This window comes from Hyaena hyaena, unplaced genomic scaffold (assembly GCF_003009895.1).
Source record: "Hyaena hyaena isolate Hyena2069 unplaced genomic scaffold, ASM300989v1 scaffold_248, whole genome shotgun sequence".
Lineage (NCBI taxonomy): Eukaryota > Metazoa > Chordata > Mammalia > Carnivora > Hyaenidae > Hyaena > Hyaena hyaena.
Genome location: NW_024080881.1, coordinates 921,053 through 947,401, shown reverse-complemented (window position 1 = coordinate 947,401; position 26,349 = coordinate 921,053). Strand labels below are relative to the sequence as shown.

Below are 26,349 nucleotides of genomic sequence, written 5' to 3'. Positions count from 1 at the left end.
TAAAAATGCTCAGACAGGGGCGCCTGGGTGGCTCAGTGGGTTAAGCGTCCGACTTCAGCGCAGGTCATGATCTTGTGCGTGGTTTGTGGGTTTGAGCCCCGCGTCAGGCTCTGTGCTGACAGCTCAGAGCCTGGAGCCTGCTTCAGATTCTATGTCCCCCCCTCTCTCTGACCCTCCCCTGCTCACGCTGCCTCTTTCTCTCTCTCTCAGAAATAAATAAAACATTAAAAAAATAAAAGAAAGTAAACATTGAAAACAAACACAAAAGTTTAAAACTGCTCAAACAAGGCAGCCCTGACCTCCCTGCCTCCGCCCCAGGCACTCGGCCTCAGCGTGGGGCTTTGACCCACTAGGGCCACCAGATCATCCAGACCCTTGGCATCCCAACCCTCTCATCAAATAAAACCCACTACAGAGAACTAAGAGGGGGGGCCCAGTGCACCTGCGCTCCCAGCCCCCACCTGGCCCTCTCACACCAGCGGGGGCTCCCAGGAAGTGATGGCCACGCCCCTTGCAGACAGGACACCAAGGCCTGGGACCTGGTCCCGGACTCCCAAGGACAACACACAGGCTCAGGACAGTGGGTCCGGGCTCTGTACCAGCCAATGGCAAGCGGTGTCCCCAAAGTCTGCACTCGGAGTTGCTTCTGGGGCTCCTAGCCGAGGAGGGCAGCCCCCACCTCCGGCGGGGGCTCGGCGCCTGCACCCTGCAGATGCTCTCCTAGCTTGTGGCTGAGCCCTCGCTTCCCACTCTGCCTCCTCCTCTGCCCTCACTGCACCCCACTCTTATCTGTGGGAAGAAAAGCCAGGACCCCAGAGGGCTGGAGCAGCTTACATAAGCTGCAGGTGTCTAGGTGACGGTGCTGTGCACCGGGAGCTTCCTGGGAGGTCAGGTTTGTGCTCAGCAGGAGTCTGGGTTTCAGCCAGAGCCTCCCAGGCCAGAGCACTCGGGGAGGGCGGGCAGTTCCTCCGAGGCTGTGAGGAGGGCAGAGGGGATCAGCGGGGTCACATGGGACCTCGGCAGTCTGGCCCTGGCCCTCCTCCTGCCCAAGTTCCTAGACGCCCAGCCCTCCGGCAGGGGCGCGAGCCCTCAGAACACTGGGGAAGGAGACAGAGGGCGGGCAGGGTGGTGTGAGGCCCCGGGCTGTCCCTGAATGTCAAGGCTTGCCGAAACCTTCCTGGGCGGCAGGTGTGGGCAGATACACTCCAGAGACAGATGTGGGGCCTTTCCCTTTATTGTTCAGGGTTTCTCTGCATGGAAACATGAGCCCCCACCCCCACCCCACACCCGGGGGCTTCTGGCACCCCCGTTACTGGTATACCGGTCCCTGAAGAGTCCCCTTTAAAATCACCAATATAAAAAGGAGGGCGTGAGGGAGGGAATACCTGACCCCCCTCCCCTCAGTCCAGGTGACTCCTGGCTGGCAGGTGGGGTGGGCCTGGAGGGGGCAGGCCACGGAGCTGAGGGGCGGGGCTGGCGGGGGTGAGGGGCGGGGCGTGGGGGGCAGGCCCCGGAGGTGAGGGGTGCTGGCTTCTGCACAGGGAGGAACAGGTCTTCCCAGCCCCAGGAGGCGGCCTCGGCTGGGAAGGGCTCTGCACATCTAGACCGAAGGCTGTGTAGAGTTAGTGGTTATGGTTTAAAGTCTGCAGGGGAGGCCCGGTGCCCAGGCCCGGTGCCCAGGCCGGGTGGGTGCCCTCGGCCCGGAGCGAGGGGACAGGGCACGTGAGGGTGCTCCGAGGCCCGGGGCTGTCAGCTCCCCCGGGAGCCCCATCCTGAGGCAGGAACAAGCGACAGCGGCCTTCCTCGTTTGGCGTCGGGCAGGGCGGGGGGTCCGCCCGAGCCCGGGACTGGCGAGGGCAGGGAAGGCCACACGGCTCCGCGCAGAGCAGAGGGACCGCAGCAGCTGGGAGGTGAGGGGACAGAAGGCACTTGCAGCTGGTGTGGCCCGGTGCGGCATGGCGGGAAGGCATGGCTTGGCAGACGAGGGAGAGGAACACGGCAAGGGGACCCGAGCCCCGCCTCATGCAAACATGGTCAGCTGTAGCCACTGGCGGCAGAGGGCAGAGAGAGAGGTCAGGGACAGCAGAAACGTCAAGTCCAGCCTCCGAGCCCAGGGGCCACCGTCCCTCAGGAGGGGCACTTTCTTACCCTCTACCCCTGGGACACCAGGGTGCGGACACCCACAAGACCTCTAGGAGCCCGGCCCCCCCTTCCTGCTCCCTTCCCAGGACCCAGACACCCCATTCCCATCCTTCCAGGACTCAGGAGCCCTGGCTTTGGCCCTGAGGCCCAGGTTCCCGCCCCAGGGAGGTACGAAAGCATCAACACCCCAAACACCCTCCCTGCTGCCATGGCCAAGGGGAAGCTCCCACCTTAAACAAGTCAAAGGTCACGACTCCGTCCAGATCTGTGTCCAGAGTTTTGAAAAACCCTACGTTCAAAAGAAGAGGTTTTGGCACTAGCAATCAGCGGCACATTCACCCTGACGCCCGCCCCTCCCCCCACATCCCCACGCCCGCACCTGTCACACTGGGAAGCAGCTCTTTCTGCTGCCCTCCCCCTCCCCCAGTCTCCTAACACCCGACCTTCAGGTTCCCAGGTACAGAGGCCTTCACCTCTCCGGCACACGCTGTGGCATATAGGTCCCATCTGTATCTGTCATTCCCGTCAATTGATGGGAGACAGAACTAGCGGCAGGAGCCGGAGGAAGACACTCACGGAACATGGTCTCCAGCCGCACCAGGCAGCACACGAAGTTGTCAAAGTCCACGGCCAGGTCGGGCTCCGAGTAGCGGGTGATAATGAGTTCATACAACTTCTTGTTGAGCTTGAAGCCTGGCCCCGGAGAGTGGGTGAGGGCCAGGGAGGCGGGCCCAGGGAGGGGGACTGGGGGCTGGGCAGGGTGAGCCCCACCTGAGTAGGGCCAGGGGCTGGGGGGGCTGGGCGAGCAAGGGCCAGCCCGAGGGAGCGAGGGCCCAGACTGCCCCAGGCAATCAGCGGGCTGAGGAGGGCGCAGGGGCCCAGTTTTGTTTGTGCTGAGTGCCCTGGCCTCATCCTGACACGGGACTGAACGTGAGGCCTGCACATCTCTCACTGGAGGCTCTGGAGCCCAGCTCTCTCCCAGGCTGTGTGGCCGCAGGCCAGTCATTTTCCCTAAATCGTGCTTTTCTCTGAGCGCAATGGAGAGAGTAAAGGACCTTACCCCCCTTAGGCCATAGTGAGGACGAAAGGAAGCACCGATAAAGCACTTAGCTCAGTAATTCAGTAAGAAGACGGCAGAAGATGGCTGTTAAGGCCACATCACCACCACCACCACCACCCTGGGGACAGGGCCGATGCCGTGGGCCACCTCTCTGGGTAGACGCAGGCAGGGAATCGGCCTGGGGTATCTGCCTGGGGCCAGGACTTACCCGCGGACTCGATGGCCATCCGCATCTCGTAGGCACTCATGCTGCCGGACTTGTCCAAGTCAAACTTCCGGAAGATGGTCTAGAGCAGGGAGCAGAGGGTGAGGGCCAGGCCGAGGGAGGCACCCTGCCCTTCCAGTCCACCCCAGGGTGGGGGGCTGCTGAGGGCGGAGGGCAAAGACCTGAAAGGTGGGCCGGGGGCCGGGATCCGCAGCAGCAGACCCGAGGCGGAGGGCCTGGACGCAGCCCACCTGGAAGCCGGCAGCGGGCCCCTCCCGGGACTGAGACCACAGAGGACGGAGGGACCACCTACCAAGTAATTCCGGATGCGGTTCCACAGGATGTTGAACTCCACCAGTCCCAGCTTCCCGTTACCGTCCCGCTGGGGGGCTCCCGTTAAGAAGCTTAAACCCGCACACGGTGGGAAGAAGGGGGGACTGACGGCAAGATGAGGGGAGGGCAGGCAGGTTGGACAAGCAGGGATGCAAATCCCACCAGCCTTAAGGTGACTCGGGGACCCAGGCCCTGCTCTATCTCTCACTCAACACAAAGCCTGTGCCTCAACTTCCCCGCCCAATCACGGGGAAGTGGCCTGGGAAATGAACTGGTCCCTCCACACTCCAGAGAGCTTTGTCCCTTTCTCTGCGCTGTTCCTGGGAGAGGTCACGGGGTGTCCTCCCTGCCCCCATCCCCCCGCCCGTCCCCCAAACCAAAGCAGGAAACGGACGCGAAGGATACATCCATGAGGTTCACCATGCTACGGCACGACTCCAGGCTGAAGCCCTTCGTCCGCAGGTCCTTGTCTGCAAGAAAATAAGTTCCAACACCTCAAGCAGCCGGCTTCCGGGGTGCTGCCTCTGGGGCACTGGGAGGGACGGAGGCCAGGGCGCCCCGTGAGCCAAGTCTGGCGGAGGGGGTGCGTCAGGTCACTTTTATCATCAGCACAGTGTCAAGTGCTTCGGCAATCAAGCCCGTGTCGGCACCGCGAAGAGCCAAGAATGAAAGGAAATCAGTGCTAAACTGAAGCGGGAGAAACGTGCAGCCAAAGCGGCTGTGGCGAGGCTGAGGTTTGCCACAGGCCCCAAAGGGGCACAAGAGGGGAGCGGTCTGGGCTGAGGGAACAGCATGGATGGAGGTCAGAGGCGGGGGCTGAGGGGAGGCTGGGGGGGTGGCAGCAGGCTTCAGCTGTGCACACGGGTGAGTGAAGCCAGCCTTGTTCTGCCGGCTGCCACTTGGCCTGGCCCTGGGACAGATCTTCCGGAGGAAGGACAGGCCTGGTCCTTGCAGTCGGCAGCTGGGCTTCTAACCATGCCAGGACCTGGCACTTGGGCACAGAGAATAGGGGCCGGCAAGATGATATAAAGAGTTTGGGAGGGGGGTGCCTGGGCGGCTCAGTCAGTTAAGCGTCCGACTTCGGCTCAGGTCGTGATCTCACAGTTTGTGGGTTCGAGCCCCCCGTCGGGCTCTGTGCTGACAGCTCGGAGCCTGGAACCTGCTTCAGATTCTGTGTCTCCCTCTCTCTCTCTCTGCCCCTCCCCTACTCACGCTCTGTCCCTCTCTCTGTCTCTCAAAAATAAATGAACAGTAAAAAAAAAATTAAAAGAAGAAAAAGAGTTTGGGAGGAAAATGGGGGTGAGCAGGGCTCAGAAAGGCAGTGGGGGCTTCCCCCACCCGTGAAGCCCAAGGGCTCAGGTTGGCTGCAGTGTGAGAGCCAGAGCCTAGACTCTGAAGTCTGGAGGAAGGGAGGTGCCGGACACACGGTGGGGAGCCGCTGCCCGGGGACCCTCACGTTTGCTGATGATCCTGTTGAGGATGGTCCGCAGCTCCTTGACGCTGATCTCCATGTCCTAGGGGAAGTGGGAGGATGGCACGCGCCCTGCAGAAAAGCTGCCCTCCCCGGCAACCCTAGAGCCCCGCCCCACCACCCCCCGCTCCAGCACCCCCCACCTACCTCCCCTGCCAGCTGCCTGAAGAGGGCCTTGAAGGTCTCATCAATCTCTTCTTCTGAGAGCACTTGCTAGATGGAGAAGAGGGAGAGAAGGTCAGGGGCGCTCCAGCCTGGGCCCTGCGTGGGCAGCAGCTGGGGCGAGGCTGGGACCACTCGTCACCATGCGCCTGCCTCACCAGGTCTCTGAGCCTCGCTCTTCTCACCGGTAAAGTGGGAATCTAGACCCCACTCTCCCCCTGCGCAAGGCTCTGTGGCCTCAGGAGGGTACAGCTCACCTCCGTGATGGGGGGTGAGGCCTCGGGCGAGCTCCTTAACCCCTCTGAACTTGAGTTTCTCGCTGAAAGGGGAAGTGGTGGCATCACCCTGACAGGGTTGTTGTGGAGGAAACGGGGGGACCAAGTAAAGAGCTCAGCACAGAGCTGGCAGAGACAGAGCTCAGGGACCTCGCATCACTATTCTCACAAAGTCAAAACCATACAGTGCTGGGCAGACGAGGGATCGGTACTACTCCTAAGGCTTCTGCCAGGAGGGGCTCTCAGGAGCCAGGACACCCAGGTCCCCCTGCTATGCCCCGGGTGAAGGGGTGAGGCAGAGGAGGAAGGCACCTGGGGGGAGGGGGGCAGGGCACGCACCTCATCAGGGAGATTGGCCTGAATCTGGTCGTCCAGCTCCCTGCAGGGGTGGGGAGAGAGAGGGGCCGGTCAGGGTGGGGATGCAGGGGGGCCGGGGCGGGCGGGGAGCGGGCACCGGGGAGGGGCCTCCTACTCACTCGGTCCCGGCCTTCTTCTCCGAGAAGAAGCGCAGCACGAAGTCGCCCTCCTTGTTGGGCTCAAAGGTGGAGGGCACCACCACGTACTCCCCGGGTGGCAAGCGGAAGCGGGTGCTGACCTCCCGCAGGTTGATGAACTGCTCGGAGCGCGCCCGCGACGAGTTGGCCAGGAAGAAGTCCCGCTTCAAGTGCACGGCCGGCTGGCCCACCAGCTGCAGGGAGGGGAGGCGGGGTGGGGGCTGCAGCGTGCTCAGCCCGCCCTCGGGAGCTGTGCACACCCTCGGGAGCTGTGCACACCCTCGGGAGCTGTCCACACTGAGCCCCAGAGAGCAGCCCTCCCAGATCACCTTGTCTCACTTTCCTCCTCTGCAAGATGGAGGGGCCTACGCTGCCTACTGCAGGGTGGAGGCGAGGAGATACTACAGAGGTGAATGCGGACACTAGGACTCCACTGAAATAACACTCCCGTTATTATTACTCAGAGCTTCTCCCCAAGTCAGACACCACAAGGTACTCTCTACGGGCACCTCATTTAAAGCTCACGACAGCCCTGTGAGGCAGCACCCTGTGCCCATTTTACAGATACCGACACCAAGGCGTAAGCTTAAGCAACCCGCTCAAGGGTGCGGAATATTCAACCTGTCCACCGCCCTGCTCCTAACCAATGGCCGAGGCATCCCCAACCGGCGCTAACTCAGCTGAAACAGACAGGAAGAGCCTCGCGTGTGTGTGTGTTGGGCGGGACTCTGAGGGCCGAGGTTCAAACCCAGCTCTCTCACTTACTCCCTGTCCTGACCCCCAGGACAGCAACATTTGCCCCCTCCGGGTGGGGATAGGAAGACAGTTAGTGAGCAGTAAAGCGAGGAGACTTCTTAGCTCTCTACGTGTGGGCTTGCTGCCATCTCGCTCCCCTCTGGGCACCATCGGGCCTCGTGTGTTCAGGGCACGTAAATCCAGGTGAGTCGCCTGTCACACCTACCTCCGGAGGAACCTGCCAGAAAGATGGGGGGTTAGAGATGCGTGCTTGGCTCCGAGGCGCAGCATGTGCTGGACAGAGGCCCTGAGCTCTTCAGAAGGACGGGAGGAGGAGACCAGGAGGCAGGGCTCGGGGCCACGGGTCACCCAGACCTGTCTTCACGCCAGAGAGGGACCTCAGGAGCTCAGCAGAGGGGCCCCAGGCAAGGTCCTCTTCATCCTCCGAACACAGTGGGCCTTGGCTCTGAATCAGAGCTCCCAGGACAGCCCCCAGGGTGGCCGACTGCAATGCCCTACGATCCAGGGACATCAGAGCCCACACAGTCTGCTGCTGGGAACTCTGGGCCTGGGCCAAGACTATAGCTGTTCTTTCCCTGCCAGGAAGGTCCGGAAGTTTCTGTGTTGAACACAGAGAGTGAAGCAGGGCCCTTTTAGGCCGGCCTCTGCTTATATACTTCTAAGGCAGGGAGCTCACTACTCTTCCAGGGCAGCCCACTTGCCCACTTCTGTCTGAAGCTGAGCCAAAGTGTATCCCCCGGAAGCTACCTCACAGTTGCCAGCTAAGCCAGAACCCTCTGCCCAAGAGCGACTTCAGCAGGTGCCTCAGGGGACAGCGTCCAGGGCCGCCTGCCTCAGGACGGTGGGGGCAGTGTCCTCTGGCGCCCCCTGGTGGCGCTCGGCTACGGTGCGCCGGGAGGCCCGCTTTCCCCGCCGGTTCAGGGCGATCCCCTGCTCACCTCGTAGACTGCGAAGCCAATGGTCTCCATGTCGCGGCCAAAGCGGCGCTCGCGGCGGCGGTGCTTCTGCATGAGGGCTAGCACGAAGCTGCAGCCTGATTCGCGACCCCCGTAGTAGTCCTCGTCCGCATCGTCCGTCTCCTCCAGCCGGATCTTGAACTGGGGATTGACCCAGAAGGTGGCTGTAGGTGGTGGGTTGCGGGGGAGGAGTCAGAGGAGGAGCAGAGCAGAGCGGGCCCCCTCCTCCAGGCTTCCCCTCCCCCACAGGGCCATTCGTTCATTCATCCAACAGATGTCACTAAGTGTCCACCGTGTGCCATGTGACAGCCGGGCAGTGGGGGCACACATGGTCCCTGCCCTCGTGAGCTCACATTCCAGAAGGGGAGGTAAAGTATGAGCAAGTCAGGGTACTTATCAGAACAATTACAAAGAATAAGCAAGCTGGAGCTGCTCAGGGAAGGCGTCTTGGAGGAGGTGGCATTGAGTGAGATCTGAAAGAGAAGCCCTGGGAAGATACTCAACAGGCTTTCACCAAGAGGGGCGTGAATGGATTTGGATTTGGAAAAGTAGCTGGAGCTGCTGTGTGGACAATGACTTAGGAGAGAAAAAGAGCAGGCAGGGTCTGACAGGAGGCCACAGGGCTGCGAAGGGTGACAGAGACTTGCGTTTCTGACAGTCTGCTGACTCAGTTGCCCATGACCCCCTAAAACAACCAGGTGCTGGACACAATGAGCAAAACTGCTTTTTCGAGGCACTAAGAAGCCACAGCATTCCCTGCCCCACCCCCACAACTTGACATTAACCAAAAATGACAGATATCAAGTGTTAGCCGGGAAGTGGAGAAATCAGAACTTCACAGGCTGCTGGTGGGAATGTAAAATGGTGCGACCACTTTGGAAAACAGTCTGGCAGTTCCTCAAACAGTTAAACACAGAATCAGCACATGACAAATTTCATCTAGGTTATCCAATTTCTTGGCATACAATGGTTCACACTATTTCCTTATAATCCATTTATTTCTGTTGGGTTGGTAATGATGGTCTCTCTTTAAGTCCTGATTTTAGTAATCTGAGTCTTCTCATTTCTTGTTTAGTTTGGCTAAAGATTTTCCAACTTTGCTGAGCTTTTCAAAGGACCGGCTGTGGGTCTCATTGATTTTTCTCCATTGTTTCTCTATTCTGTATTTCATTTATGTGCACTTTACTCTTTATTACTTCCATTCTTCTGCTTGTTTTGGGTTTACTTTGCCCCTTTTCTAGACTCTTAAGGTAGATGATCACGTTACTGATTTGAGATCTTTCTTTTCTAATATAGGTACGTACTGTTTTAATTACCATTCTATGTGATTTTTTATATTTTTACATTTTGAAATGTTTATTTAGTTTTCAGGAGAGAGAGAGCATGAGCAAGGGGAGGGGCAGAGAGAGAGGGAGACACAGAATCTGAAGCAACTTCCAGGCTCTGAGCTGTCAGCACAGAGCCTGATGTGGGGCTTAAAGCCACAAAGCACAAGATTATGACCTGAGCCGAAGTCGACCGTCCAACTGACTGAGCCACCCAGGCACCCCTGATTTCTCACTTACATTATCATTTCTTTTTGGTAAAATACCAAAAGAACTAGTTTTGATAAATGAATGCACGGCTCAAACCCACAAACCATGAGACCATGACCTGAGCCTAAATCAAAAGCTTAACCAACTAAGCTACTCAGGTACCGCATGATCATCTTAATCGATGCAGAAAAGGCATTTCACAGAGTCCAACACATATTAATGATAAAAAACCTTCAGAAAACTAGGAATAAAAGGGAATGTCCTCAATATGATGAAGGGTGTTTATGGAAAAACCAGCTAATATCATACTCAGTGGTGAAAGACTGAAGCTTTCACCTTAAGATCAGGAACAAGATGCCTGCTTATACCATTGCTATACAACCATTGTATGGGGAGTTCTAGCTAGAGTAATTGGTCAAGGAAAAGAAAAAAGACATTCAAATTAGAAAGGAAGAAGAATTACTATCTCTAATGCAAGTGACATGATCCTGTACGCAGAAAAACATGAAAAGCCCACAAAGAAGTTACTAGAACTAATAACAAATTCAGCAAAGTTGCAGGTTACAAGACCAGACACAAAAATTAGTTGTGTTTCCATGCACCAGCAATGAACAACTGAAAAAGTAAATTAGGGAAACAATTCTTTTGCAATACTATCCAAAAGAATAAAATACCTAGGTATACATTGAATAAGGGAGTTGAAAGACTTGAACACTGAAAACTGGCAAAACGTTGCTGAAGAAATTAAAGACATGAAAAAATAAAGACATCCTATGTTCATGAATTGGAAGACTTAATATTATTATGACATCAGCACTACCTGAAGTGACCTGCAGATTCAATGCGATCTTATTAACCTTCCAACAGCCTTTTCACAGGAGTGGAAAAGCCTATCCTCAGATTCATATGGAATGATAAGGGTCCCAAAAGCCAAAAAGATTATGAAAAAACCCCACAAGAGTTGGAAGACTTGCACTTCCTGATTTCAAACCTTACCACAAAGATACAATAACTAAAACAGTGTGGTACTTGTGTAAAAATAGACATATAGACTAAAAGAACTGAGGGCCCAAAAATAAACCTAGAACGTCAATGGGCAATTGATTTTTGACATGGGTGCCAAGACCATTCAACGGGGAAAGAATAGTCTTTTTAATTGATGGTACTGAAACAACAGAGGTCCACATGCAAACGAACGAAGTTGGGCACCTAGTTCACACCATATATGCTGTTATGGTGATCCGTAATCTTTTATTTGCTACTGTGCTTATCTGGCGACACCACAAATCACACCCACGTAAGATAGCAAACTTAGAAAACTGCTGTGTGTGTTCTAACTGTTCCACCCACCAGCCATTCCCCCATCTTTCTGCTTCTTCTGGAGCCTCCCTGTTCCTGGAAACACAGTATTGAAAGGAAACCAATTAATAATCCTACGCAATGGCCTCTGAGTGTTCCCATGAAAGAGTCTCACATCTCTCACTTTCAAATCAAAAGCTAGAAATGATTAAGCTTAATGAGGAAGGCATATCAAAAGTCAAGATAAGCAGAAGACTAGGCCTCTTGCATCCAACTGACAAGCTGTGAGTACAAAGGAAAAGTCCTTGAAAGAAATTCAAAGTGCTACTCCAGTGAACACCCATGATAAGAAAGTGAGACGGCCTTATTGCTGATATGGAAAAGTTTCGATGGTCTGGATGGAAGATCAAACCAGCCCCAACATTCCCTGAACAAGAGCCTAATCCAGTGCAGAGGCCTCATTTTCTCCAATTCTGTGAAGGCTGAGTCAGGTGAGGAAGCTGCAGAATGAAAGTGTGAAGGGAGCAGAGGCCGAGTCACGAAGTTTAAGGAAAGAAGCCAGATCCATAACATGCAAGTGTAAGGTGAAGCAGCAAGCGCTGAGTTAGAAGCTGCAGCAAATTACCAGAAGGTCTAGCTCAGGGAATTAGCAAGGTGGATACCCTACAGAGTTTCACTGTAGACAAAGTAGCCTTCTATCAGAAGAAGATGCCATCTAAGACTTTCAGTGCTAGAGAAAAAACTCGATGCCTGGTTTCAAAGCTTCCAAGGGGCTAGTATAGCTGGTAACTTTAGGTTGAAGGAGATGCTCATTTGCCATTCCAAAAATCCTAGAGCTATTTAGAATTTGGCCAAATCTACTCTGCCTGTGCTCTTTAGGGAACAACAAAGCCTTCGTGACAGTCCATCCGTTGACAACATGGTTTACTGGATATTTTAAGGCCACTGTTGAGACCCACTGCTTAGAAAACGATGCCTTTCAAAATACAACTGCTCACTGACAAGGCACCTGGTAACCCGAGAGCTCCGATGGAGACACAGAATGAGATTAATGTTGTTTTTATGCCTAAGAGAGCACCCACTCTGCATCCCCTGGATCAAGGAGTACTTTCAACTTTCAGGTCTCACTACTTAAGAAATATATTTTGTAAGGAAGACAGTGATTCCTCCAATGGACCTCGGCAAAATTAATTGAAAACCGTCTGGAAAGGATTCACCATTCTAGATGCCATTAAGAACATTTGTGATTTTCAACATCATTCGCCATTAGGGAAATGCACATCATCAATGAGACGCCATTTTATACCCACCAGGATGGCTAAAAAACATGGCCAACAGCAAGTGTTGCCAAGGATGCCGAGAAGTTGGAACTCGCACGTTGCTAGTGGGAATGTAAAATGGTGCTGTCACTTTGGAAAACAGTTGGCAGCTCCTCAGAAAGTTAAACATGGGAGTCACCATGGATCCCAACAATTCCACTCCTACTTAGAGACCTGACAGAACTTCTGCGCACACAGATACAGGTTTATGAATGTTCACGGCGTTATTAGTCACAATAGCCAAAAACTGGAAACAATATAAGTGTCCATCAAATGATGAACAAATATGCAAAAATGTGGTATATCCGTATCATGGACTATTATTCAGCCATAAAACTGAAATCAAGTACTGACACATGGTACAACATGGACAGATTTTGAAAACATTACAATAAAAAAGAAGCCAACCATAAAAGGCCATATATTGTATGATCCTATTTATAAGAAATGTCTAGAAGAGGCAAATCTATAGAGATAAAAAAATGTAGATGAATGATTGCCGGGGCTTAGGGAGAGATTGGGAGATAGGAAGTGACTGCTCACGGATACAAGGTTTCTCTTGGGAGTAGTAAGAATATTCTGGCATTAATGGGGCGCCTGGGTGGCTTAGTCGGTTGGGCGTCCGACTTTCGCTTTGGTCATGGTCTCGCGGTTCGTGGGTTCGAGCCCCGCGTCGGGCTCTGTGCTGACTGCCAGCTCAGAGCCTGGAGCTTGTTTCAGTCTGTGACTCCCTCTCTCTCTGACCCTCCCCTGTTCGCGCTGTCTCTCTCTCTCTCTCTCCTAGAAATAAATAAAACATTAAAAAAAAATTAAAAAAAAAAAAAAAAAAAAAAGAATATTCTGGCATTAGTGGTGGGCACGGCACAACACTACCGACATACTAAACTCCACCTAACTATACACATTAGAAGTGGGAATTTTTTACTATGTGTATTATAATCAGTTATTCAAAATATTATTAAAATTGTGTAACTTAAAGATGCAGTTGGAAGGGAAATGTATCACCTTAGGTGTTTACATAGAAAAAAATAATTGAAATTATTGAAATAAGCCACTAATTTAAGAAGTCATAAAATAAGGTCGAAAAATAAATCCAAAGAAAGCAAAGGAATGAAATAATGAATAGAAAAGAAAAAACTGATGATATGAAAACACTACTATAAGGGCACCTGGGTGGCTCAGGCCATTAAGGGTTCGACTCTTGATTTCAGCTCAGGTCATGATCTCATGGCCCATGACATCAAGCCCCGTGTCAGGCTCTACGCACGGAGCCTGCTTGGGATTCTCTCTCTCCCTTGCTCTCTGCCCCTTCCCTGCTTGCAACAGCCCCTCATCCAAATAACTAAATAAACATAAAGAAAGAAAATAATACTCTACAAAGATCAACAGTCGAAAGTCATTTCTTTGTAAAGCATAATACCAACAAACCTCTCACAGATTTAATAAAGATGAAAGTGCAAATAAATAATACCATAAATAAGAGAGGATGTCATTACAGATGAGGTATCAGTATATTAAGAACACCTTTATGCTAATAATTTTAAAAACAGAGGCAAAAGATAAACTCCTAGAAAACACAACTGGTCAAAATAAGCTCAAGAAGAAATAAAGGACCTGAACAATCTTATAACCATTAAAGATCTTCAATATCAAAATGTTAATCTTCACACCAAGAACAGAGCAGAGCGAATCGCTTTAAAGATCACCTCTACCATGGGGCGCCTGGGTGGCTTAGTCAGCTAAGCGTCCGACTTTCCTTAGGTCATGTACTCGCGGTTCGTGGGTTCGAGCCCCGCGTCGGGCTCTGTGCTGACTGCCAGCTCAGAGCCTGGAGCCTGTTTCAGTCTGTGACTCCCTCTCTCTCTGACCCTCCCTTGCTCACGCTGTCTCTCTCTCTCTCTCTCTCTCTCCTAGAAATAAATAAAACATTAAAAAAAAAAAAAGATCACCTCTACCAAACATTTAAGCAGCAAATCATCCCATCTCATGCAACTCTTCCAGAAAACAGAAAAAGAGAGAACACTTCCCAATTCACCTTCTGAGCCAAATATAACACAAGTACTAAATCTAGACAAGGTCAGTATGAAAAAGGAAAATGATAGGCAAATCTCATTCGCAAACTTGGATGTAAAACTACAGTTTAAAATACCATATCGTAACTGTGTTGTTTTTTTTAACTCGGAACGTAAGGTTGATTTCATATTAGAAAAGTGATTAACGTAATTTACTGTTTTGAGATAAGAAGCATAATAATAAAGACAACTAAAATCACTTAATAACATTAAATTTCATTGGTATGATAAAGGCATCTACAAAAAAACTAAAACAGGAGAAACTTTAGGGATAAAATCTGTAGTAAATATCTAGTAGTAGAAAGTTGTCCTTTAAGAAAGGGCTGGGGGACGGGGGGGGGAGGGGGGGGCCTGGCTGGCTCAGTAAAGTAGGTGGAGCATGTGACTCCTGATCTCCAGGTTGTGAGTTCTAGCCCCATATTGGGTGCAGAGATAAGAGAGAAGAGAAGAGAAGAGAAGAGAAGAGAAAGGAGGGAGGGAGGGGGAGAGAGAGAGAGAGAGAGAAAGAAAGAGAGAAAGAAAGAGAGAAAGAAAGAAAGAAAGAAAGAAAGAAAGAACGAGCGAGCTAAGACCAGAACACAGCCACTCCCATGCACCACTCTACAGCCCCGGCCAGCATATAAATAAGAAAATGTAAAAAGAAAAAAAAAAAAGGAAATGTAACAAAGTTGTAAGAATAGGAAAAGGACAAATTTATCATTGTTTGCAATTAGAAAATCATAAAAGATCTATAGATAAATCAGTAAATGAATTCTAATTTAATAAGTTTGCTGGATACAAAATACATTTAAAAGGTCAACTGCATGTTACTGTATCTGCCACTATCACTTGGGAGATATAATTTTAAAAAGAGATATTAGGACACCTGGGGGCTCAGTCTTAAGGTTAAGTGTCCAACTTCAGCTCATGTCATGATCTCACAGTTCGTGGGTTCGAGCCCTGTGTCAAGCTCCATGCTGAAAGGTGGGAGCCTGGAGCCTACTTCGGATTCTGTGTCTCCCTCTCTCTCTGCCCCTCCCCTGCTCATGCTCTGTCTCCCTCTCAAAAAATAAACAAACACTAAAATATTTTTAATATGAAAATAATTTTTAAAAGATACCATGTATAATAGCAACAAAATGATACAGCATCTAGTAATAACTCTCAAAACATGTAGAAGTCCTTTAAATAAAAATTATAAAATGTTACTGAGAGACATTGAAGACCAAGATAGACATATACCACATTCTTAGGGGAGAAGACTCAAAACCATAAAGATGTCGTTTCTCCCCAAATCGATCTATAGATTCAGTGCAATTCAGATTAAACTCTCAAAAATGATTCTTTGTGGGGCGCCTGGGTGGCTCAGTCAGCTAAGCACCTGACTTCGGCTCAGGAAATGATCTCACAGTCTGTGGGTTCGAGCCCCGTATCGGGCTCTGTGCTGACAGCTAGCTCAGAGCCTGGAGCCTGCTTCAGACCCTGTATCTCCCTCTCTCTCTACCCCTCCCCCACTCGCTGTCTGTCTCTGTCTCTCAAAATAAAATAAAGACATAAAAAAGTTTTTTAAAAAAAGATTCTTTGTAAGACTTGGAAGCTGATTCTAGAATTCACACAGGGAAACAAAGGGCGAGAATGGCTTAGAGACTCTCGAAGGAAGGCATTCGCCCTGCCCAAAAGCAGGCTGTCTTCTAAATATATAGCAATGAAATCAACGTGCTACCAGCTGGAGGGAAAGACCGAGGGATGGAACGGTGAGCCCAGAAACAGAGCCCCACATACGCTGTCGCTCCAGGGCAGCGAGGAAAGGGCAGATGTCGCCATAAATGATACAGGGAACAGTGGTCGTCTAGTTGAGGGAAAATTGAAATTGGATCCCCACGAGGGAGAAGAAGGCTCCAAACCGGGGCTCTGAGCCATGCTGGGAATGTGGAGGACACGGGACCTGAGACCAGAGCAGAGGTGGGCCCGGCAAAGCCAAAGCTGTGGGTGTGGCCTCCAAACCATCAGGAACAGCGTGAGCGTGGTGTGGACGGAAGGTGGACAGGCATGGGTTACAAGCATGAGCTGGAAGGGGGAGAGGAGACTCAGGAGTGTGGCACCCTGAAATCTTCTGCCTTGAAGGGGGGCAGAGAAATGGGTGGGAAAGTGGGGTCAAAAAGAGGGCTGCTCTAAGACAGGGGATTCTCCATAATGACCCAGGAGGAAGAGGAGATGGATGAAGGAGCCTGAGGCTTTCAGACATGTGGCGAACAGGAGCAAGAGCATGGCGGGGGTGCTCCCCATGACTGTCACTGTCACAGTTGGGAAGGCAGTAAAGACAGCAGAGGCTGAGACGGGCGGGGCAAATACACGAGGTGTGGGGCGTGAAGACAGCTATCTTTCGGTGAAGTGCAAGGCCGAGTCCACAGATGGGAGTAAACACGGAGGCCGGCTGGAGGGCATGGGAATGTGACTGATCAGCAGTGGGCTTGCTGGGGACCACGCAAGGCGGTCATCTGGGATTTGTGGCTGTGAATTCACAGGGGAAATGCAGCCCCGGGCGGTGGGGGGAGGTGATCTTCTCTCCAGCCATACTCCGTGGTCCTGAAGCTGATGGAGAAGGCTCAGTTAGGATTCTGGGTGCGGGGAGGAGCAGAGGGAGCCAGAAGGCAGGGGCCAGACTGCTGTAGCGACAAGATTACAACGACCTGGTGAGAAGAGGAGACAGGACAGAGACGGAGATACCACAGCAGTGGCTTTAACGAACCAGATAGCGAAATGGCGCTGAGGGCTGCGGATAAGGGAGCTGAACGGGTGAAGGCAGAGGTCAGACTGGAACATTTGACTGGGCTCCGGGGTGCCTTCAGGGGGAGGCTGAAGTAAGGTAGAAGGAAAAAGGTCACTGCACGTGAGGACTGGGAGGAATGGAGAGGCCAGGCTGTGGACCAAGTCACCCACATGGATTCAGAAGTCCAGGCAAAAGTGATGGAGGCCCAGGGAAGAAGACAGCAGGCTAGGAGGGAAGGTTCCAGAATAAGGAGTGACAAAAAGGTGGCTGGATGGCAACCAAGTCTTCTCCCCTTGTGAACTCCCTGGGCTCAGACCTTAGGATTGTGACTCCACTATGGCTCTTCACAATTTACAAGTATCTTCAACACTTTAGGTCTCAAAGCAAGTTCCGGAAGTCAGCACAACCATGCTCTTACAAATGCAGAAACTGAGGCTCAGTGAGGAGACCTGCAGTGGGCAAGGCCCGAATGCTCCCTGCCCCTGTGCGCCCTGGGGGGCCTCAAGGTCAGATCACCTGGGTAGTTCTGGCAGCCCCCCGCAGTGCTCCCCTGCCACCACCCCAGTGCTCCCTGCCCCCTGTGTGCCCTGGGAGGCCATGAGGTCAGATCACCTGGGTAGTTCCGGCAGCCCCCCGCGGTGCTGCCCCGCCGCCAGGTGCCCTCGTAGAGCGTGGTGTTCCATTTGCGGATCGACCGGCTCTTGAGCGCGTCGGGCGTCAGGTTGCAGATCTCCAGGCGGGAGAACTCACGCAAGAAGTCTCGGAAGGACATCCTGGGGTCACGGTGCAGGCGTGAGCCATGGTCCCCAGCCAGGGCACCCAGGGAGGAGGCGCGTGCGGGGTCTGTGCGGCTCAGGAGCTGGGGCGCCAAGCCCCGAGGGGGGCCGCACTAAGGAGGGGAGCCGCTCACCAGAACTCCCCATCTTCCATCTTGACCCGGAGCTGCTCCCGTTCGTAAGGGTCCACGTTGTTCCATTCCGAGGAGCTGGGGGGAGAAGGGTGCTGCCAGGGGCCGGTGGGAACTGCCGGCCTCTGTTCCTGGGGCCTGCGCTCTCAGCCCAGGTCAGAAGGCCTCTGCGTGGCCGGGCCCCAGATCCCATGCCAGGGCTGTCCTGAGGATGCTCGTGGGCTAGATGTGGCGGCCGGCTGGGCCTGAGCTTCGTCCAGACAGTCCCCCAGACCCAGTAAAAAGGCGATGGGCCCCCCACCCTGCTCAATCCTGAGAAGAGCCCCAGCATAAATGTCAGTGGCACCGACCAGCCTTCCCCAGCCTCCTTGGCCGGTGTCCTCTGTCCCTCACCCGTCGCTCCAGGCTCCCGTCCACTCCACCTCGCCCCAGGGATTCCGCATCCGGATCAGGCTCACCATCTGGCCCTGGTAGTTCACCTGTTCCCCAGAGCTCTCGTCAGCACCTGCTTCTGGCATGCACCTTAAATACCCCCTGCCCGCCGCGTCACCCTCAGGAGCCCTGCTCGGCACCCAGCACCACACCAGGGAAGTACAGCCCTTTCGGTAGGAATTTGACACAGAGGGAGACAGCTATGCACAAGACTACAGAAAATCAGGGCAGAGAAAGATAAACATCTCAGGATAAGTGGTCCCAAGAGACAAATAAGATGTTGCAGGAGGTCAGAGGTAGAGCCAGCCCCTCCCACAGCCCTGGTCGCAGGCCAGACAATGGAAGGCAAGCAAGGAGGCAGGAACCAGCCTGCAGGACGGCCCCCACGTGTGGCGGTACCTGCTTGGCACCCGTCACAGAGTAGGCGTGGCCTTTCACCAGCTTCTTGAAGGTGATGGCCTCCATGTCCAGGACACTGGTGATCTGCAGAGTCACACGTGCCGTGGTCAGGGGCCAGGTTCCAGGGACCAGGTTGGCGTCCCCATCCCCAGTCAGGAAGTGAGTGCCAAGCACTCATGGGTCAAGAACATTCCCATGCACATACGACAGCGATTGGGAGTGGCAGGCAGGAACCCTGACTGCCTAATACCCCTATACGCCCCTAGAAGAAGGGCCGCCTGGACACTCCACCAACTCAACCACTGGTAGGGGACCTGGGCAGTCCACGGACACCTCTTTGGCCAGAGATGACCGGACTCTGTGCAAACACACACGTGCACACACATACAGTCATACATAGCTTCTCCCAGAGCCCCAAGGCCCTCGCGTGGAGGGATGCGGTGAGGTGGAGGAGGGGGCTGAGGACAAGCTAGAGTCAGCCAGGACTGGGCAAGGGCGGAAGGTGGGAAGGGGGTTAGAGTTGAGGAGGCAGTGATGTAGGGGGAGGAGCCTGAGATCAAGGGTGAGTTCGTGGGAACAGAAGAGCAGCCAAGAGGGTGAAGGAGGCTGGGCCAGAGCTGAGGCTAGGGAAGAGCGGAAGTCTGAAGCCGGTGAGCTGGATGGCATATGGGCGCAGCATTCTATGACAGCAACAAACAGCAGAAGGGTGGGAAGACAAGCTGAGGTCTGAGGCTTGGGGCGCAGGAATGACACCGGGCATGAAGGAGGCAGATGGGGCTGGGGTGATGGAGGAGGCTGGGTGAGCAGCCAGAGATGGTGTGCAGCGAAGGACAGGGCCTGGAGCCACACCTGGGACAAGGGATGAGGCCGGACTGGGCTGGGAGATGGAACTGAGCGGCCGAAAGAGGAGACTGGTCAAGGTGGGGCGCAAGGGGCAAGGCTGGGTGCACTCACGTCGATGGAGCAGCCCAGGAGGGAACCTCGCTCTAGCGCCTTCAGGATGATTTGGTAGAGGTCGCTGGGTGCCTTGCGCAGCTCATACCACTCGGTGACCCCGCCTGTGAAGTCCTCAAAGCCCTCCGAAGTGCTGCCTCCAGAGAGGGCCTCGTAGCTGCCATTCACCCTGCGGGCGGCCCCAGGTCAGCACTCTGGCATCAAGTGAGACCTTAAACCTCAGGGGTGCCTGGAGCTCCGCCCTGGGCCCCCACTCACTTGGCATAGGCCTTCTCAAGCAGGGCGCTCCAGAACTCATTGCCTTCGGCGGAGTGCACGAACACGAGCTTCCCGTCCTTGATGGGCAGCAGGTCATCCACGACCACATCTACCCATTCCCCAAACTGCCACAGCTGGAGGGGAGGAGAGCACACTGAACACCTGCTTCGGGGTCTCCCAGGCCGGAGCTCAAGTCTCACCTTGGCCATTCACTAGACTCAAGATTATATACTCTAGATCCAGGATCCTGAACATGTTATCTTCTCTGGGCCTCAGTTTCCCTCTCCATAAAAGGGAACAGCAGCGCTGTCCTCAAGAGAACACTAAACATGATCACAAAGGTAAAGCTTTTTAAGCGCAGCATTACTGATACTTTTGAAACAGACCAAGGTGCTTCCTCAGGTCCAGAGAGGGTGGAAAGCCTTGGGGGCTTGGCTTCTGTGGAACCAGCCCCCCACCTCTCCTCTCCTCAAGCTAGGTCAGGGTCTGTATGTGAGTATGGGGGGGTGGGGAGGGGTGCAGATGTAAATTAAGTGTAGATCAAAAATGCGGCATCTATACCACAAGATGGGTGACGTTTCCTCAATCAAGAGTTTGCTTCAGAGATGGCCGGAGAGACAGGTGTCCCGAGGCCACAGGAGACAGGACCCTGGGGCAGAAGCAGCCAAGGGCCGGGGAGGTGGGAAGGAGTGCAGAACAATGGGACAAAGGAAGGAGGTGGGCCCCAGTAGTGAGGGTTGTACGGGGACTATTGAACGGGCCAATCAAGAGGCGGAGGAGGAGCCGATTAGCGGAGCGAAGGAAGGGGGCGGAGGAAGGGGCGGCGAGGCCACGCCCCTGCATAGCAGCTGGGGCAGCAGGTGCAGCGCTTGGCCTATGTAGATGGCACCGTGGGTCCTGGAGGCTGGTGTGCACGGAACAGGATAAGGGACTCCCTGACTAGGTGTAGGGAGAGGGCACCCAGGAGTCCCCAGGGCAGGGCTGGGGCCACGAAGGCCAGAGGGTCTAATCCAGGGTTCCTGGAGGTGTGTCTCTCCCAACATCAGCTCACTGAGAATTCCTTAGTGTGACTTGAGAAATGGGCCCTGTGTGCAAAAAGGGAATAGCTGGTTTAAACAGACTTAAATCCTGTCTTTCTTTTCTGCAGGGCTCTGTCAGAGGCTAGAGGCTGCCGAAGTCACAAGAGGAGTTGGAGGCGGGGGTGGGGTGGGGGGACAATTACATCTTGGGTGGGGATGGCCACATGTGCTGGTCTGTTCTCCCCAGTGGAACGTTACTTACTTTTCAGATGGGGAAACTGAGACCCCATGGAGAAAAAGGATTTGTCCCCCAGGCAATAACACAGAGTTCTTTCTATTCCTCCAAGCATTTTCTCCGTGACACGCACAGGAAAACTGCCAGCTGAAATACCTGCCCTGCCCAACCGTTTCACACATGACAGATCTGAGATGGTATCAAGCGGTCGAATTCTTTCTAGAGGAAGAACTGGCCCCCATAGGGTGTGGACTTAAGCCACCTAACTTCAGACCGCCGTGGGTCATTGGCCCTCACCTCCCCCGGTGCCTGCTGCCCCTCCTTCCCCCACGCCCTGGTCCCAGGTGGATTCAGGGCTCCTCACCTGGAAATGAAAGATGCCGGCATAACCATTCTGGAAGCTTTGGCCATGTGGGACCACCCGATGCAGAAGCGTGTCATTGAGGGTGAGGGAGGCAATGGCAGCCAGAAGCCAACAGTCCCCTGGGAACGGAGGGACCCACATCAGGCCTGCTCTGCCAATCTGCTCCCAGTGATGCAGTGCCCATGCTGGGGAGAACCTGGGATTCCCTGGGTGCCGTGTCCCTTGGCTTACAGAAAAGACCCAGGAATCTAGGCAAACCAGCCCGGCACTGATAGCCAGAGCCTGCCTGAGCTTGCAGGAGGGAGGGGTTAGGGCAGAGCCGGAAGGCACAGGCACGGGGAACTATTATGGAAAAAACACCCAGAACACCCTCCCCCCCCCCCCCCCAGGGCCTACCCAGTGCTCCCTGGCAGATGTCTGTGCGGGTGGCTCCATCCACAATGAACTGGGGGTTTGAGAGCAGCTCCTGCAAAGAGACCCGGAGTCCCGTCGCCGGGCCGGCCCTTCTGGACACTGGAAGCCAGCCAACCCCAGACCCCACTCCCCACCAAGGACCTGGAGTCCTGTTCCCACGCCTCACCCAGGATGAGGGTAAACTGAGCCCCACCCAGGGTGGCCCCTCTCACCGTGGGGCGCTTCCACTTGATGCCATAGGTTTTGGAGGAGTTGGGGCCCAGATCCTTGTAGCCTAGGCTCTGGGGCACCGGGGGGAAGGCCTCATCACGGAAGAGGACCCCACTCTGCAGGCAATGAGCCCGCAGCTGCTCATAATCCTGGCCCATGTACTTGATGGCGTTTTCATGGCGGCCGAGGCCCAGCTCCTTGGCCCGTTGCTTCTGCACTTGTGCAGACACCCCCGTGCAGTACACTGGCGTGATGATTTCCTCGGCCATCCTGCAGGACGCACCAGCCTGCTCAGAGCCGGGCCCTCCCAGGACTAGAACTGGGGCTCCTCCCTGCGGCCGCCTACCCTTTCCCACCTCACTGCCCCCCTCACAGAACTCAGGACTCTCTGCCACCTCCCTGTGCTCCCAGAACCCAGGAGAGGGGCTCCTCCGCCCCGAGGTAAGCTGGCCACCACCTCCCTAGGCCCCACACGATGTTACCACCTCTCCCGTCCCAGAGTCCCATTGTCCTGGGGCTGCAAGGCTGTGGTCAGCCAGCCAGCCGGCCAGGTGGGGCAGGGCAGAGCCTGGAGATCACAACAGTCATCCCCTCCCCAAAGTTAGCCAAGCTCCTAGGCGCTGGCCCCTTTCCCTGGCTTGGAGGCTGAGAACCGCAGGCAGCCAGGGACCCCTTCCCCAGACCCCTGAATCGGGCTGGGTGATCAGGGCTGCTGGACCTCAGCCCCTTCCCCTCTGGCCCTTCCCCAGCCCAGACCCTGGAGACAGTGATGAGCGCAGGCTGGGCCAGTGGCCGGGGCTGTGCCGCTTTCCCCAGTCCCCGCCCCTGTCCCAGGCACGCAGAAGGCCCGGGGCAGGGGCAGCCCCTCAGCCGGGAGCAGTGGCCGGGGGTCGGGGAATCCTGGCCCGCCCCCCCCCCCCGCTCCTTACCTGGGGGAGCAGTGTTTGGGGGATCGCAGCGGTCCCTGCGGCTGCCTTCCCGGGTGGAGGCTCGGGGCAGGGCCCAACCAGGAAGAGCGCTCCTCCCCGCCCTCCTCCTGCGGCTCCTCCGCCCTCCTCTCCCCCTCCCTCCGCCCCCTTCCCCTTCCCCTCCCGGGCTCCGACCCCGGCTTCCTCTCCGCTCTCCTTTACCTCTCCGCCACCTTCAGTGACTGTCTCTCTAGCGGCGTCTCCCCGCCCCTCCCGCCGCGGCCAGCTCCGCGAGAGGACGAATTAGTAAAAGGCGGAGTTGTCCCCCGGGAGGGGCCGCCGGGGCCCAGACGGAAGGGCACTGCGGGGGAGGAGGAGGGGAGGAGAAGGGAGGGGAGGGGTGCAGAGAGGGCAGGGCCGGGGGTATTTTTAACCCGGGGCAGCTGCTCGGGTTGCAGGGCCGGGCGGCCCCACCCCACGTGGCGCCCCCGGAGGGCATTCCCGGCCGCTCGAGCCACCCCGGGCCGGCCCCCCAGCCCCCGGCCCCCCGGGGGGCCGCACCTCGCCGCGCCCCGCCCCGCCCCTGCGCGTCCCCAGCGCGGAGCCGAGATTACCTCAGGCTGCGGCAGCCGCTCGCAGGAGGGGCCCGGCCGGGCGCACCCCTGCGGGACGCTCGGCCACGACCGCGGGGGCCCCGCCGCAGCCCGGCTCCCGGGTCCGGTCGGCCACCCCGCCCCGGCGCCCCCACCCCATCCTCTGCGGCTCGGCGCGTCCCCCACCCGGGGCCCCGGCTCGCCGCGCGACCCTGGGCGAGTCCCTGCCCCTCTCGGCCTCGGTTTCCCGTTTGCGCCCCGAAGGGCACGGAGGTGAGCAACTGCGGGGACCCATCTTTCTCTTGCGCTCTGGGGCTTCTTGAGCTCGGACCCTGAGACAGGTGGGCCTCCCTGCCCTCGCCCCCGGGCCCTCGGCCCACCCACCTGGGAGCGCCCTTGTTTCGCGTCGCCCAGGAGGGGGCGGCAGAGGCCGCGAGCAGGTCGGCAGGCCCACCCCGGACCGAGAGATCCGGCCTCCCGCCTGCAGGGCTGCGCCGGGGGGAGAGGGTGGGGGAGCGCGAGAACCCAGGAGACCGAGGGAGGAGGGGTCGCGGCGTTCCCCCAGCTCAGGGCCTTTCACTGCCCCCTCCTGCCCCCTCCATCCCACTCCCTTGCGGCCTCCTGCATATGTACAAATCTGAGCGATCTTCTACCCGAGGAGAATACACCAGAAACTCTCGTGGTTCACCTAGCGCTGCCCTACCTCTCTGCCCACGCAACACTGTGCCTATTTATAGATTTAGGGGTTATATTTAGGTGCACCATCCAGTCTGACTTAGATTTTGATACGACGTTTCCTAATAGTTATCAGATCCATCTACTTCTCTCTTGAACTTACCGGTCCCTAGTTTGAGCCACCAGGGGCCCTGGTTTTATTATCTGCACTCCCTGCTTCCTCTCTTACCCCCTCCAACCCTGATTTGCGCTCGGGTCAGGATCTCACAGTCTGGGGGATGGAGCCCCACGTAGGGGTCTGCGCTGACAGCACAGAGCCTGATTGGGATCTCTCTCTCTCTCTCTCTCTCTCTCTCTCTCTCTCTCTCTGCTCCTATCCCACTCGTGTGCACCTGCTCTAGGGCACGCTCTCTCCCCTCTCTCTCTCAAAAGGAATAAATAAACTTTAAGTAAAGAAATGCCTATTGCTCAGTAAAAGAACACGGCCCCTGGGTGGCCCAGTCAGCTGAGTGTCTGACTCTGAATCTCATGGGTTCCTGAGTTTGAGCCCCACATCCAGCTCTGTGCTGACAGTGCAGAGCCTGTTTGGGATTCTCTCTCTCCTTCACTCTCTGCCCCCGCCCCCAAAATAAATGTTTAAAAAAGAAGACATAAAAAAAACTGTAGTGCATGATTCCAACTATATAACATTCTGTAAAAGGCAAAACTAGAGATAGTAAAAAAAAAAAAGATCAGTTGTTGCCAGGAGTTTGGTGGAGGAGGGGAGGGATAGTAGATGAAACACAAGACATTTTTAGGGCCCTGAAACTTCTGTATGATACTAGAATGGTGGATACATGACATGATACATTTGTCAAAAGCATAGAATGCACAGCCCTGAGCGTAAACCCTAATGTAAACTATAGGCTTCAGTAAATAATAATATTGTATCAATATTGGTTCATCAACTGCCACAAGTATACCACAGGAATGCAAGATGTTAATGAGAAAGAATGTGAGGAGAAAGGGGAGGGTGTGCCCAATTCTCTGTATTTAAAAAGCCATTTCTCTGTAAACCGAAAACTGCTCTAAAAAAGTCTATCTTAAAAAGAGAAAAAGGTTAAACACACATCTACCATATATGACCCATTATTCCACTCCTAGGTATTTACCCAAGAGAAATAAAAGCCTATGTCCACACAAAGACTTGTATAAGAATAGTCACAGCTTTGCCGGCGGGGGGTGGGGGGTGGGTAATCAAATGATCTTTTCTTGAAATCTTTTCCTTTGTAGCTGGGCATTCCACGGCACCACTGCTGACATGCACCACTGCTGACATCTACGGTGTCATGAGGGTGACAGCCATGAATACTGCATCCCACAGACGGGGCAATCCCCATGATCTCTCTAGTGGGCTTCAAGCGCTCTAGTTAAAGATCGGTGCGGTATCTGTCCCGTACTGTTGACGATATTATCAAAAGTGATGTTTCCACCGTGCTTACTGTTTCTCTGCCTCTGTCTCTGGGTGGTTTCTTGAGGGTTTTGGTGATCAGGGCAGAGGCGGAAGGCACCACCCGTATGCCAGCCTGTCTGTTCATCCTCTGCCCTTGTGATCACCAGTTGCTTTTGGAAAGGTCATCACCAATCTTCTTGGGGGACAGACCCAAGAGGCCAGTCTTGGGGGCCCAGGGAGACACGGCACCGACCTCCCTGCCAGTGCATTTTAGATATACAATTTTGATCTTCTTGGGGTCAGATGTGAGCAGGATGGCAGCGGTGGCTGGTGCCAGATGAAACCAGATTCGCAACTAGCAGAGATGATTGTGCTGGGCCCGCCTCAGAGCAAGAGAGCTGAAAGCTATTCATAGAAATTGTAACTGTGGCAGCCCAAACTAGATCCAATCAAAACTTCATCCACGCCTTGCGAATGGATAAGCAAATTGTGGTATATACATACACAGCAGGATACCACCCGGACATAAAAAGGGACAAGAGATGAATCTCAGAATAATTACAACAAATGTAAGAAGCCAGGCAAGGGTACCTCCTATATAATTCCACGTATATGAAAATTCCAGAAAAAGGATGCCAATTTAGTGCTAGAAAGCAGATCGGTGGTTACCTGGAGGCAAGAGTGGGGGCTGACAGGTAGGAAAGGGTGGGAGGGAAGGTTT

General features: G+C 54.7%; 2 protein-coding genes across 3 annotated transcripts; one reads left to right on the top strand and one right to left on the bottom strand.

The window, feature by feature from the left end:
* Nucleotides 1-1,212: 1,212 nt before the first annotated feature.
* Nucleotides 1,213-23,233, bottom strand: CAPN1 (calpain 1). Of its 2 annotated transcripts, none has more exons than XM_039244766.1 (22): nucleotides 23,151-23,233; nucleotides 22,023-22,290; nucleotides 21,793-21,862; nucleotides 21,397-21,515; nucleotides 19,779-19,912; nucleotides 19,521-19,689; nucleotides 18,567-18,650; nucleotides 18,129-18,214; nucleotides 17,739-17,813; nucleotides 17,441-17,601; nucleotides 7,837-8,018; nucleotides 7,104-7,115; nucleotides 6,125-6,336; nucleotides 5,988-6,027; nucleotides 5,359-5,424; nucleotides 5,197-5,254; nucleotides 4,146-4,210; nucleotides 3,721-3,789; nucleotides 3,411-3,489; nucleotides 2,719-2,835; nucleotides 2,373-2,431; nucleotides 1,213-2,047 (listed from the first exon to the last, which is right to left on the bottom strand). In XM_039244766.1, the coding sequence occupies exons 2-22, from the start codon at nucleotides 22,287-22,289 to the stop codon at nucleotides 2,021-2,023; spliced, it is 2,151 nt and encodes a 716-aa protein (XP_039100697.1). In that variant the 5' UTR covers nucleotide 22,290; nucleotides 23,151-23,233; the 3' UTR covers nucleotides 1,213-2,020. The 2 variants fall into 2 exon arrangements, with proteins under 2 accessions (XP_039100697.1, XP_039100698.1); XM_039244767.1 differs by lacking the exon at nucleotides 23,151-23,233 and adding an exon at nucleotides 22,950-23,056.
* On the top strand, nucleotides 22,496-25,672 carry LOC120240197 (basic proline-rich protein-like). Its single transcript, XM_039244897.1, has 3 exons — nucleotides 22,496-22,571; nucleotides 22,855-23,794; nucleotides 25,469-25,672. Exons 1-3 carry the CDS (start codon nucleotides 22,496-22,498, stop codon nucleotides 25,509-25,511), a joined length of 1,059 nt encoding a protein of 352 aa, XP_039100828.1. The 3' UTR covers nucleotides 25,512-25,672.
* Nucleotides 25,673-26,349: the final 677 nt, after the last annotated feature.

Excerpts from the sequence above, each read along its gene's own strand:
- CAPN1 (XM_039244766.1), bottom strand. The coding sequence starts at position 22,289 with ATGGCCGAGGAAATCATCACGCCAGTGTACTGCACGGGGGTGTCTGCA. Across the intron at positions 5,425-5,987 it reads AGGCCAATCTCCCTGATGAG|CAAGTGCTCTCAGAAGAAGA; the intron begins GTGCGTGCCCTG and ends TTCTCCATCTAG. Across the intron at positions 4,211-5,196 it reads CAACAGGATCATCAGCAAAC|ACAAGGACCTGCGGACGAAG; the intron begins GTGAGGGTCCCC and ends ATTTTCTTGCAG.
- LOC120240197 (XM_039244897.1), top strand. The coding sequence starts at position 22,496 with ATGTTACCACCTCTCCCGTCCCAGAGTCCCATTGTCCTGGGGCTGCAA. Across the intron at positions 22,572-22,854 it reads TCAGCCAGCCAGCCGGCCAG|GCACGCAGAAGGCCCGGGGC; the intron begins GTGGGGCAGGGC and ends CCCCTGTCCCAG. Across the intron at positions 23,795-25,468 it reads GCGCCCCGAAGGGCACGGAG|CTGGGCATTCCACGGCACCA; the intron begins GTGAGCAACTGC and ends TTTCCTTTGTAG.